Genomic DNA, 14,555 nt, shown 5'->3' on the forward strand with positions numbered 1-14,555 from the left:
GGGTCGGCCACAATCTTACCTGCAAGCCTCAGCCTTGAGGGGAGCCTGGGCTGTTATCGTCCTGCTGTCAGAGACAAGCCTCCCCAGCTTCACCTGCTGTCTCCTGTCAGACAGGAAGTGGTGATCCACCTGCAGGTGGAGTCAGGTGTGTTCAGCTGGGAAAGCTTGTCCTAGAGCAGAGCCGGGTTTATTGTGTTGAAAGCAGAGCTGAATTCCTTCAACTGGATCCTGCCGTAGGTTCCCAGCTGAGTCAAGACGCTTTAGGATAAAAGAAGGTGGTCAGGTTTACGGCGTCATCTACAGACCGGTTAGCTCTGTAAGCGAACTGCAGAAGGTCCAGGTCAGGAGAGGGTCTGTGATGTCTTTGAGGTGGCATGATACAATGTGTTATTGGATACTGAGGGCTTCAACAGTTGTGTCTTATGCTTGTGTGGATGATGATTTGTGACTGCAAGAAGACTTGTCCTCTACATACTGATTCACAGTGCTCCTCCATATGTCTTCATCAAGTCATCCCTCAGCTCATACCTCGTACTTTAAGGATCGCTCCTCACATTGTTTATTTTCTGATTGTGAGTTTTCTACATAGAGCTGAAAACTATAAAACTGTCTAATTAATAAGTCTTCATTTGCAAGTGGAGAAATGAGAACATTCATAAAAAGGGACATTAAAAAATCCTTCACTGTCTGAGAATTAGATCACTGCAGCGCCTGTGCATGAAATATATAAAACTATATATTGAATATACTTAAACAGGCACTTTCATCCCAGCAGACTGATTTCACCCATAATGATAATTCCATGAAGCAGAGTAGTGCTTTATCGGTTACCATGCCAACCTGCAACAGGGAGTATTGAGTGAGTTTTCTTGTTTTTCTTGTGCGTGTGTGTTACTGTTTCTGTACATGTGTGCTGGATTTTTTTTCAGTCAGCCATTACTGATGAGTGTGCGCTCCCCTCTACATAAAAGCTATTGTACCCTTGAGGATTTTCCGCCTGCTTTGGGGCTTCCAACGGTACTTAACTGAGAGGTTTAAAAACCAAACCCATTTGGGATGTTATAAATAATATCACTTATTCTCAAATGTTTTATAGAAAACACACCATGAATACTTTCAAAGTTAGTGAAATGTTTTGGATTGTACTTTGTCAATGATTCAGATAAGAGGTTATTGTAGGACACATTTGTAAATAATTTTGATTAGTTAAGACTTTCTTATTAGATGTTTAGAATATCGTTACTTAAAAATATGTCAAAATATTTTTGTTGCATCCAAATAAATACAAAGAATCTTATCAGATGGCAAAATGGTCTTATAAAGAACAAATGAATCAATTGCTTATTAGTGTGTCGTGCATATCACTATTAATTATTTTTCATATACAGATCAAGCATGCAGTGTCTCATCATCTGCTATCTGTCTGTCTGTATCACATTTAGGTATGCTGTGTGATCTGACCAACTTGTTATAAGACTTGTATGGTTCCTTCTGATAGGGCAGTGAGAACTTCAGTGTCACGGTGAATATGAGCCAAGCAGTTAGCAGTGAAGTAATCAAATTGGCTGATGTACATTTAGCATAATATCCAGGGATGTTTTCAGACATTTTGGGCTAGAACTAGACGCCCTAGTCAACCGCCATCATGGATGATTTTATCTGACCTTGTGCATTAAACACATACTGATATTAATAAAACAAAACTGATATTGAGCGTCCCTGTTTTATACATTATGACTATAGCCCATCAGAGTGTCTCATAGCATATTGGACGGATGTACAGATACCGACACTGATTCTAATATATATATTTTTTAAATAAATAATAATTACTAGTGTTATTGTTGTTTTTGGTATTATGTGTAAGGCTACACAATAAACCCAGCATTGCATTGTGCTGGCTTCACATACAAACAGAAAGCAGCAACAACTGTCAGGTTTTCAAATTAAATATTTTAAACTGAAGTGTAAGACTTGTACTTTTATCATATAGAAGGATCTGTTCCATCTTGTATGACCGTTGTGATGATGATTTGTGGGCACTTGGGGTTCAGTCTGACAGTATTGTTTTGATCGGTGACTTGGGTTGGCGTCGTCAGTCGGATATCCAATGTGTAAATTCTGTCAATATTGGACCCGATACCCACACTCCTATATACTAATGTAGAGAACGTAAATACTTCAATCTTGGATTATCTCAGTAGAGGTTGAATTAACCCTTTCTTTTAATTAAATTAATAAATGTATTTTATATTTCTCCTCCTCGTTTCCTTGATGAAATCTCTCTGTTTCTCTCTTTCTTAGCCTTGAGCATGTTTTTTCTCCCCTGTGTTTCAGTGGAGCACTTAAGACTCCCCCTCTGTGTACCGCCTGTAATGAGGGCTGCCAGCTGTGGCTCAATGGCTGGAGCACTTAGACACACACACACACACACACACACACACACACACACACACACACACACACACACACACACACACACATGGATCTGCCAGAGTGTCACTCCTCCACTTGTAGGTAAAGGCAGATATCAGACACATATGTAGTCCAGCTGTAGGATGTGTGTTTGTGGCGGAAAGAAAGATAAGTGTGATACTTCTGAAAGATTTCTGTGTGAAGATATTGCACAGGAGGAACAAACTATTTGAAGACATCACTTTTCACTTTTGGCTCTCTACTTGAATGTCTTATGTGAGCCAATTTACAGACAATGAGATGGTTCATTTTTAAGGAATCAACATGATTCCTTTTGAAATTCATGTATATGTTCGGTCTTTTTACTGTCCCAAATAGTGCAGAAGTGGTTATTAAGTGAATGTACTCAGTCAGCATTGTTATTTTTGATTGTTGGGTAAGTATAACGAGCAGTTTGAAGAATCTTTGAGCTCATTCCTTTTCACAGTTGTGAATCACAAGATGTTTAGATTATTGATCAATACATATACAAGTGAATTATGACACCACGCAGAGAGTAACATACAGGTAGTAGTTTCAGCCTTTGTCTTCATTTGATTAAAATCACGAAGAGGATTACAACAACTAAAGATGCATACTCGATGTGTAGCATATTGGACTGAAATGTTATGAGAAGCCGTGCAACGTTTTGTTGTGTCAATGCTACAGAGGAATACTGGCTGCTAACTGGATGTTTGTGTCTGTGTGTCTTTACAGGATCCTGGCCACAGTGGGCGCAGACTTTGACCTGCGAACACTGCGAGCTGTGAGAGTGCTGAGGCCCCTGAAACTTGTGTCAGGAATCCCCAGTGAGTCTCTCTGTCAATATAATTTAAAAAAAAAAAACTTCTGGAAAGTCATCGTCCAGTTTGTTACTCGGCTGTGATTTGAACTTTGTGAGAAAATGTCTGTTCTATGTTCTTCATGTTCTTTGTTCTTTGCTTTGACATTCTGTTATATTCTTTAATTATCCCTCATATATATACCAATATTTTATCTTTTATTCTCTTCATCATTTATAAATGATGTATTATTGTAACATGTCTAGCCCTTATATGAGTAATTATCATAGCAGATAAAGAGTTTATTTACAAAAGCAGATAACTTGGTTTTTATAAATTCTCATAAACCTTTTTCTTTTTATCGATTGCTCCAGATATGATCACTCAGACTGACGTTGGGTGGCTTTGACCCAGTTTCACAGAGGCTCTATTGTTTTTTTCAGATCAGAAATCATCTCTATTTAAAGTGATAATACATACTAACATACAACACTAACATTTGTAATTGCTTAGACCTTGGAGTTTTTAAAAATGATAAAAAAAGAAGGGAGATTGTGCACAAATTATAAGCATTCAGATGATCAATCCTCCTAAGTGATAAAAAAAACAAAAAAACAAGTCTAAGTGATAGAAAATAAGGCCCAGGTTGAGATCAAGTGTAAACTCTGTGTTTTCTTCTTGTGGTTGTAGTAGTAGTTGACTGAGCCCTGCTAACACTTCTCTCCCCTCTCCTTGTCTTTCTCCCAGGTCTCCAGGTGGTGTTGAAGTCTATAATGAAAGCCATGGTTCCTCTGCTTCAGATCGGCCTGCTGCTCTTCTTCGCCATCGTCATGTTTGCCATCATCGGGGTGGAGTTCTACATGGGGAAATTCCACACCACCTGCTTCCGGATAGACACTGGTGAGAGCAACAGATTGACTGAGGCGTGTTTGTACGACAACACTGAATCATCAGCCGAGTTTGTGCCAGGAAAAGTTTTCTCTCTTTTCCCCTCAGCTGTTTTCCTGTGTTGGTTATGGATGAAAACATATATTACATTACATATTCATGCAGACGCACTTGAATAATTCATGCATTTTGTGGGCACACGCAGTTTATGAGAAGCCTAGCTTTACATTCACAGGGCTCACAGGCAGTGAGCCTATATCAACCTAACAAACAGGTCTACAGCAGAAACTCTGACAGCCACTTTTCACATCTTGATTTTGACAAGTGGTTTTCACAGTCTTCAGGTTTGAGTGATAGCTTCTGCTGAAACTCAATAGGGATTATTATGTACTTGGACTCCTGATCGAATTCTACCTCAGATGGTGCTAATGAGGTTCCAGGGTACTGCTTCTGTCTTCGTTTCTGCTTCAGAGGTGTGAGTTGGTGAAGATACAGTATAAAAGCAGTTATACCTGACAAGGCAGTCTGGCTGTGCAAATTGGAGTTTAACAGCTCTCCATTACAGTGGACAATGTTACTTCAATCTTACTGCTTTCAATACCTAATACAGTTTCAGGCTTTTGAGGCATCCCTTTTTATTAACTGAAACACTACCTTAAATTTAACCCTTGAAACTTCCTACACATGTAATCAAACACAAATCAATTTAAATTTGAACAATTCTGCAATTTATTACCCCGCAATATAATTTAACTTATGAGCGAAACATTTAAAAAAAAAAAAATTCTCTGGAAGAATCCTTAAGAGGTCAAAGTAATTTTGTGCTAATCTAAGGGGAAATTATAAAGGTTTTAATCTGTTTCACCTTTACTTCATTCTAATTAAGATGTAGAATAAACCTCCGGGCCCACAGGTGACTGTTCCTAAGTCAGATTTAAAATCAGCTCAAATGAGCAGTTGTGGTTTATAAATTAAAGGGAGGAACATTGTACCAACTTTTAGAATAGTTTTCCAGCTCATTCATCAATATTTACTTAGTTTAGAAATGTAATTTAAACTAGACACCTGGGGTTCATGATCAGACTCAAACTACAATATCCTTTTCAAGAATCTTCTAATAAACACAAGTTATATCGAATGCTTTCTAGGAAATGATCAAAAAACCACAAGAGCTGTGTTAAGAGCAGTGCAGACCTAACTGAAGAGCCACTAAGTCATCTTGGTAATAATGGTTAAAGGATTATAAAATGTATTTTTTCCCACTTGAAATGGTTGATGATTGTTGGGTACAAAAATAAACAATTAGGTCTCAATATCATGACCACCAACAAACACAGAAACCTCATAGGATAGGTTAATACTTTATTGATCCCCAGAGGGGAAATTCGGGCATTGCAGCAGCAAAACAGAGAAAGAAGTAATACAAAATACACAGGATAGATAAGATAAATACAGATAGAAACAACAATAGGATGTATATACAAAATAATATAAATAGTTAAACAATACAGGACAATTACAAATGATGTGTAGTGAATGTCAAGTTAAAGTGACCAGTGATGATATAAAGTGACTTTGTGTGATCAGAAAGTTTAGGGTTATGTAAACAGCAGTAAAAGAGCAGTATGATTTGGCGATCTAAAGAATAACAGTGCAGTTATACAAAATAAAATATAACATAGTAACATACACGAGTCCTTTTGAAAGAAAAATATTTTTTAACACAATCAGTGACTATTGGAGCTTCACGTGTCTGCTAAATTGCATTTTGTATATAATTGAAAATAATTTGAAAGCAATGACTGTCTCACTTTTAAGAATTCACAGTTAGGCATTCACATTTTCTTTATCAGCCTGCCTTCATCAGGGTCTTCCAAAGACTGATGTCTGAAAATGTTGGATAAACTAAAATGGTGTTTTAAGTGTTTTAAATGTAATAAAAAAAAGTAGAACACATAACCAGTGGTAAAAAGTTTACTGTACATGACATAAGCCCGCAGTTCATTCTCTACGATGTGAAACTAAAGAGGAGGGAGGAAGAGGGTAAGAAAAGCCTCCTCCCCTAATGTGTGTGTGTATTATCAGAAATGTGTTTGCTGCTGTGTTAAGTCAAAGCCAGGTTACTGTGACAGTATTATTATTACACTACAACATTAGAGTAATTTTAGAAAACATTGAGACTGCTCAGCTTAAATTATCCATTGTGTAATGCAGTGATAAAAATTATAATAGGGCTTTATTCCCCGCTGCTGTGCTGTCAGATAGTGCGAAGGTGTCACGTGTGCGTGTGTGCGCGCGTGTGCGTGTGTGCGCGCGTGTGCATGCTTCATCCCACTCAGGGTGCTGGTAGTGGTGTGAGCAGATGTGACAGCCTGCTAATGTACAGTACATGTTATTGAGCTATTTTAGTCTTACACAGCAGGGTTTGATTACTCTGAGCAGCATTGGTAACAATTTTCTACATGAAAGCTGTGGCATGTTTTTTCCCTTTGTGTGTGTGTGTGTGTGTGTGTGTGTGTGTGTGTGTGTGTGTGTGTGTGTGAGTCATAAGCAGGTTACCTGTCTTAGTATATTTGCATGCTTGTGTTTTTTTTTAAACGTATTCATCTGGCATCTCATCGCCAAGTACAACATGTTCAAGTCGTCTTGGTCTTCTGCCAGGTAACAAGTTTTTTTTCTTCTGCTCCTCAATTTTCTTTGCTGCCACTTGGCATGTAATTAAATATAAAACATATTATCATGAGCCATAACTTCTGATTAAATTAAGACAAACACATAAGAGTTTGGAATTTATTAGATTATTAACCAACTCTTCAAAGTCCAAGATGGTTTAAGATCTTCTGTATTTCAATGTGATTACATTGTTCAGTATTGTGATAACAATTTGAAGTGAGATAAAGAAAAACTAAAGAGTGCATATTAAGTATAGCTCTAAGTTTTTATGTGTATATGCTGTTCATCATGCTTTTCACAATACCTGTGTTTGCAACATATCCATCCTGTATCCAAAATAAATCCAGTGTTTCTAGCAAATGCTCATATTGCCTTAACGAAGAAAATTGCAACTTATTGAGTAGCCCTGATTAAAAAAGAGTATTCCCACAGAGTTGTTAACATGCACATTAAATTGAATTCACATGAAGTCGTGATCCCTCTTTTTCCTTGTAAATAATCAGATTTCAATTGGAAAGAGACCTGAGGCGTTCCAGTATCCTCCCTGGGACTGAGTCCAGCTGAGTCATCATCTGTCAGTAGAAAGGAAAGGGCACATTTTACTGGAGTGACACTGGAGGGATATGTGCCATGCAGTCTGGCTCTGCAGATCATCGTTAAAACTGGGCACAACTTGTGATCGTAGCACACTCCCTCATGAAACACTGGGTGCACAAGGCATCTGTTATACTCAGCACATTTATTCTTTAGTGTGTTCTCCATCTGCTGACATGTGTGCCAGCACATCCTTTAAACAAACTCTCAGCTTCCTCCGTCTACTACCACCATCTCACTGTCACTTCATAAACCATGAAAACTCAACAAATAGATGGGGCACGGATTACTTAACTAGACCACTTACTCACTAAGCTGAGTAAACTTGAGCAAATCCTTTTCAAAACCCTAAAAAACCCTAACCCTGTAGAGTGCATGTGTCTACAAAATGATGGATTCTGTTCCAACTTTCTGCAGACATTTTTTGATTTGAGTGCAATTCCTCTGCTTCATACTCCTTACTAACTCCTTTGGACCAGGCTTGGATTTCATTTTATGTCATTTTGATCTTTTTGTGTTGTAAAGGCTCATGTTCTTAAATGTTTAAGATCAGATCTAAAAGTACCAGGAACTCTGCACTTGTAGTAGGTGCTAAGTAAGGCTACCTGGACACAGCCATGTTTTTCATGTTGGATTATGTAACTGTTGGTGAAAAGGGACAACTAACAAATTGGCAGGACCAGATTTTCTGAGGAGAAGGCTGTGTTATTTGCTGCTGGCTGTGTGCTTCAGCTGAGATATCAGGGCGGGAACTCTGTTGGAGCAGCCCTGTTAAAAGTGCTGGTAAGCCATAGAGCAAAGATCTATATTTACCAGTAAGTCTTTGTACCAACCTTCACCTGTGGACCCCAGCTTTGTGTAATAACTGACAGAAAGAGGTTGAGCCTTCACCATACATTATGAGGTGGGGAGGTCAATGGCCCTCAATCAGTCAGGGATGACGGGAAACCTGGGAATGTTGCCAGTATGATGACTAATTGTTATGAGATATGAGCAGCGTGAGGGAGCTAGGGAGAAAGATGCAGGGCATATTGGCTGCTCTGCTGACCCACATAAAACCTATTTGTTTTACTGAAATTATGCTAAAGATATTGATGTGAATATGAAAACTCTTTCATACCATTCCCTTTTTTTAAATGTCTTTCTTTCAGGTGAGAAATCAGCAGACTGGCCTTGTGGTCTGGAGCCCCCGGCTAGGACCTGTCCAAACGGCACTATATGCAGAGAGTACTGGACTGGACCCAACTTTGGTATCACCAACTTTGACAACATCCTATTTGCAGTGCTGACTGTGTTCCAGTGCATCACCATGGAGGGCTGGGTGGACATCCTCTACAACGTAAGTCCATTCTTTAGAAACATCTTTCAACTAATCAAACTTTCTCAGGTTTCTTTGACCACCTGCTGGGAGTGCCTAGTAAATCTTGTTGGTTTTAGGCTATAAAGCTATTTCCAAACTGATTGGTATGGCTATAGACTGTCATTAGAAAATTACCCTTAATGATCATGGGGACCCCTTGTCAAGTTATTTCATGCTACCAATAGGTAAGATTTTCCATTTAATCAACAACATGGTGTATGACAATTGGTCTTACATCTTAAGGACTTGATTTCCATGACATTATATTTTGATTAGCTGTCTGTTTTCCATTGCATTTGAGTATGAAGTCTAATCGTTATTGCAGACCTCCTCCCCTTTGAAGCACTCTGGCCTGCAATCTTTGCTAATACCCAAGAAAAATAGGAATTAAATGGAGGAAGTGCCATTAAAAGACTTAAAGACCTCCATGTTCCCCAGAGCCCAAAACCATTTTTCTCTTGGACAAACCACAGGCTTTGTTCTTCTTGCCTGCGTATCGTCTTTCCTAATTAACTGATTGCCATTCATTTGTATTAGTACAGTATACACTTAAAACATGAATTATTCATTGAATGAGGGATTTTGTTGAGCATTCACATTCTTTTTCCATCACTCCTGAGTTTAAAATTCAGAAAAAAGGCCAACATTTACTCCTGGGAGCTGCCAACCACAAATCTGTGACAATTGAGCGTCTCCCCTGGAGGACTGGTTTGTTGCTACCAGGCACCTTTAAGGTAGTTGGTCTTTAGAGTGGAAAGTTTTATTCATGAGTTTACCTTCTCCTACTTTCCGTATTGTTTCACAGATTTTAAGGTTTTCCTCTTATCACAGTGTTGGTCAGTCTGTAGGCTTGACTCCCATTGTATAGAAATAAAAAGACTGAAGTCAAATGAATGGAATGAGAATTTTTCCTCATTTAACAGTTTTTGATTTATTTAAATTTTGAGGACGTAAATTGCAGTAAAAAAAGTCAAATCCTAATCAGTATATTGCAAAATGTAAAAAATCGCAATAATATCGTATTGCGGGGCCTCTGATGTACGTGTTTGTAAGCCAGATGGTTTAGGCAGGAACAGAGGAGGGGTAAACAGAGGCCCACTTCAAGGTGTAAGGTCTGCATCGGGGTAGCAGCACAGAGAATACACTGTACCTGTCAAGTTCCAATAATGAATGGTTTGTGTGCAAATAATGTGAATTTGAATTAGATACAGTTTGAGTGTCAGTGTCTTGGTGCATTCAGCAAAAAAAGAGAGTAGACGATAACAGAACAGGAAGATAAGACCACACAAGAATGCATTTCAATTGAAGAACGGTGATTAAGCACATAATAAATACAAAGTTGAGGGGCCTGTGTTCAATCCTGGGCCCTTTGCTATAAGTCATCCCCATTTCCTCCCCTTCCTTTCCCTGTCTCTGCCCCTTGTGTTCTTACCAAAAGTAAAGGCAAAATGTCTTATAGAAAATGTTACAATCTTTGGCAGGACAAGATGCCAAGTTATTACGGCGGTTTGCTTTGTCTCTAGGACAACTGGGTCAACAAGACACTTGCCCCCAACCCAGGTCTTAGAACTTCTTTGTCCGTCACCAACCCAAACACTTTTGTTATCTAAATGCCAGCACCTCTCTGTTTTTTTTTTAACAGCATAAAGCATCATAGTGCCTTTTAAAAACACTCAATCCCAGAACAAAAAAAGAAAGACAAGAATCCCTGAAGGACGAGGAATGTCCAGCCAAGTAGAACTAAAAATGTCTGGGCCCGTCCCACATTGACTGTCTTATTCAGAACTTCTTCTGTCACACTTTTTTTTTTCTCTAGCAGATGATGTAATGCAAAATTAAATAACAGCAACACATGTTCGACTGGAAGTACCTGCAAAATAATGACATACACACATTCAGATGATTCAATTAGAAAACATTTAAACATCTTCTGGTTGGAAGATTTTAAAAGAATGTATTTGTATGTTGTTGTATTTTACGGAGGAAGCCTCTATTTTGTACAATCTGTTTGGTAGAGTTTTGTAGAGTAGGGATGGCAAAAAAAAGCTTTTTGATTACTGCTTTAGTAGTTAACTGTCTAAAAAGTTCACCTGCTCTTATCACTCGTGAATGCGTTATGGAAATAAACAACTGTCTTAATGAGCTCACACCTCCGATCAAAAAACCCTGATAATTCTGTGAATACTGGTACTACAAAACCTTATCTTAGTTGGAATCACATGTTTTGGAGTCTAGTGGATGTCTTGGATGAAAATCTTGTCATTCAAAACTATTGATAAAGGCGTGGTTAAAGCCTCAAACCAGCTGTTTTTTTTTTAACATCGATCTGTATAATTTGGAAGTTAGGCAAACATGATGAATCACTCAACACTTTATGTCTTGGAAAATGATTCTTGTGATCATGCAGTATTTTATTCTTTTAACTCCATTCCTCATTGTTACTCTTCCCCTTTTGTTCCCTAAACTGTTCAACTTTTCATTTTCCTGGTCTCACCCTCTGTTTCGTCTTCTCCTTACCTGGGAGACAGTAGTTAACTGAAACTATAGAGTGAGCCACTTGCAGAGCCATATTTCCCTTTCCATCTTCTTGCTCTTTTTCCTTGTTGGAATCTCCTGTAGCGTTCTCTGGCTCATTATCCTAAGCGCTGCAGACTCACACTGCTGTGATCGGAGAATGCCTTTTCGCTCAGCTGGTAGTTTTTTCTTTGTATTTCTGCCTTTTCTTTTCCGTCTGCTCAAAGTCAAATCGTTTGATCCACTTCTTATTTTTTTCTGCAATCTTTTTGAGGTTTCCAATGCCATATTTCTTCCTGTCCTTTCTATCCAGTCCTTTCTCTTTTCCCTTTTTGCACAATAGGAGAGATATCCAATTACATTTCTTTCTTTCTCCAACCCATAAGACCACAATTGTTCTTTTGTTCCTACCCTCCTATATGACCTACAGCACCTACATGTCCTCAGACCTGCATGTGTTCATACTTGACGAACATAAGGAAGTAGTGGTTAAATGTCGTAGTCAGCAAATGGTTTAGGAACAAAAACTACTTAATAGGGTAACGGCACCAAAACTTCTTGGACTTCATTTAATTTTTCACTTATTTTATCTTATTTCCCCCTCCCTTTTGTCCTTGTAATGTATCCCTTAATCATCAGAATGCAGTCCGACACACTGCACGCCTTTTGATTTTTGGTTCTTTATTGTCCGATAATGCATCAGAGTTTGTTGGGCTAACATTTTTGGTGGGTAAGAACCTGTTATACTTGCAGATTGGATTGTCATTGTTTTTAATGGAACCCTCTATAATGGAATGACACTTTTCTTTTTACTAATTTTGATGGACAGTGCATCCTGAAAGCACATGTAATCAACTATCTAAGCAAGGCCGAAATGTTCTACATATTTTCCCCAAAGAATAAGCGATCAAAGGAAACCATGAAGCAGAAAACTATGTCAACATGATGTCATGGAGAAGAGCCATAAGTGTTTTTGTGTAAATGCAGTGAAGCGTGCATTCATGTACGCATTAATATCTATATTAAATTCTACACATGTGGACACAATCCTACGCCAAAGGAAGGGGGAGGGTGAAGCCAGAATAGCATCCCGGCAAGGACTCTATTCTCTGGATTATATACCATCCTATAACCCAGCGTTAACCCTACAGATTGATGACTGTGCTACTTCTGCCCCGAGGGAGATCACTCAGACCGTCTTCTCTAATCGTTCAAAAGAACATGCAGAGTACCTCGCCCCATCCCATCCGTCATTACCATCCAGCTTCTCCTCTTCTTCTTCTTCTCTCTGCCCCGCCCCACCCCCCTTCCAGGGAGGCAACGTCCAAGGATCCTGTAGTCTCATAACAGCTGATATAGCGGAACAAAACACTACAGTCTGCCATTATATTCCTCAGCTGGAGGGACTTGTGACAACGAGGGTGCATTCAGACCCACAATAGCCCTCTGATGGTGCGAGTTGTTGTTACAGGTGCTACTGAGAAGAAGAATTAAAAACCAGACACTTTAATTTTTGATCCGTAAAGGTTAAATATTTAAAATACTGCTCAGAGTCCTGAAATAACTACTTTAATGAGCATGATGCAAACTCTGTGTAAAGCCAAGAGGCGACGACTAGGTTTCACATTAAGAGCGTCTTTCAATGAATCCATCTCACTGGTACATTGACACAGAGGGCTCTAAAAATACAGAGTCTCTGTCAAACAAATGTGCTGTAATATGTTGAAATGTCGAAATGTCAGGCAATGCACTGCTTAAGCAAATATATTCATTTAGAGATAAAGTGATTGCTGCCGTTTCTTCAGAGTTACAAAATCCTTTCACATTATATTAACCTCTTTATTTCTTAGTTATTATGCAGCTGTGTTAAACCCTTGATTCTCATTGGCCAATTACGCATAGCAATCTGCTATCCCTCGATAGATCAGCATGATTAAGAAGAACAAACCTTTCCTAAGTAAAGCAGACGGATGCTCTTCTCACAGACTCTGTAGGATGTAATCATATCCATCCGTAGAAGGAAGTTGGGATAATTTGATATGGATCTATTTTCTGTGGGAAAAGGAGGAAGGAGAGGAAAACATTTCAAGAAAAATGCTAAAAGACACAAGTGAAGATGACACATTAAGTTAGCATGGTAACGATAGGTTAGACTCTTAAAAGAAAAGAAAATGTCACCAGACTCCGTGACAAGGGAGAAAAACTCAACCAGGTGCTGCACTGATTCATGTGGATCTGTTCACCTCGTCTCACATCCACATCAGTGGAAAGGTTTAATGTGAGTAATAACAGAGCAAATACTTCTTCTTAGATACGAATAGAATAGAATAAAAAAAAGTGTATTTATAAAGCACATTTCATTACAGGTAAGCTCATTGTGCTAATTAAATAGATTTTTAAAAAAGCATACATCCAATGCACATCAGAGACATCGTATAGCAATCAAACAAAAAATAAATACTGTACATACAACCAATGACACAAGTGACAACATTTACACACATGCATACACAGAAAGTAACCATTAGTATGCTTGGAACTTATTGATATTCATTTTAAAAGTAGAGACAGTAGTGATAGACCTCAGCTAAACTGGTAGTTTGTTCCTGAGAGGAGGACCACAGTAGCTGTAGGCCCCCTCTCTGGACTTTGATCTAATTCTAAGTTAGTATTAAAGAGTACTTAAAGAGACGATTAGAAAATGCCATCACAATCATACATGTGATGTATATTCAACACAGTTATTGTAATCAAGGAGGATGATACTTAATTTGGACAGAATGCCAACCCAAGCCCTTTCACAATGTGCAGTCCAAGCCTTTGAACACAGTGACAATATCTGGGAAGGAGAGCACGTCACCAAACTGAGCCAACACTCCTTGATGTTTTAATCATGAACAGAGCACAGGAAGAGGAAAGGCAGCGCAAATGAAAAGAGATTTCAGCTTATGCTAATGATCATGATGTTGCCAGCTGTTGCAGAGCTGTGCATTTGACTTGAGCAAAGTATCCTCCCATCAGTGTCAACTTTAGCAGCTAAACCATGCAGTGGATGCTGCTGATATCCAACTCCAGAACGTCAGAGGAAAAGATTATTGTGGAGTATGTCTCCATAGATCCATGCAGGGAAAAATAATAAGCATAATCCTGGAATTTCTTTCATTTTTATTCCCTCCCAATTTGCAACATTCTGAATATTAATGTAGCAAAAATCAAATATACCCAATGTAAATATCTTTACGAATAATGACTTCCTAAAAAAATTGAGTGGATTTAAACTCCCTTTCGAT

The 14,555-nt window shown here is 38.5% G+C and overlaps 1 protein-coding gene across 1 annotated transcript in view; it reads left to right on the forward strand.

Annotated features, from left to right (window-relative positions):
- The window catches only part of cacna1bb (calcium channel, voltage-dependent, N type, alpha 1B subunit, b), a 154,661-nt gene that overhangs the window by 53,800 nt on the left and 86,306 nt on the right, over nt 1-14,555 (forward strand). The window contains exons 3-5 of the mRNA XM_061061635.1: nt 3,172-3,263; nt 3,984-4,136; nt 8,543-8,730. Of these exons, the coding sequence (XP_060917618.1) occupies nt 3,172-3,263; nt 3,984-4,136; nt 8,543-8,730 (433 nt within the window). The remainder of the gene's footprint in view (nt 1-3,171; nt 3,264-3,983; nt 4,137-8,542; nt 8,731-14,555) is intronic.

The sequence above is a fragment of the Labrus mixtus genome, chromosome 17 (assembly GCF_963584025.1).
Source record: "Labrus mixtus chromosome 17, fLabMix1.1, whole genome shotgun sequence".
NCBI classification, from domain to species: domain Eukaryota; kingdom Metazoa; phylum Chordata; class Actinopteri; order Labriformes; family Labridae; genus Labrus; species Labrus mixtus.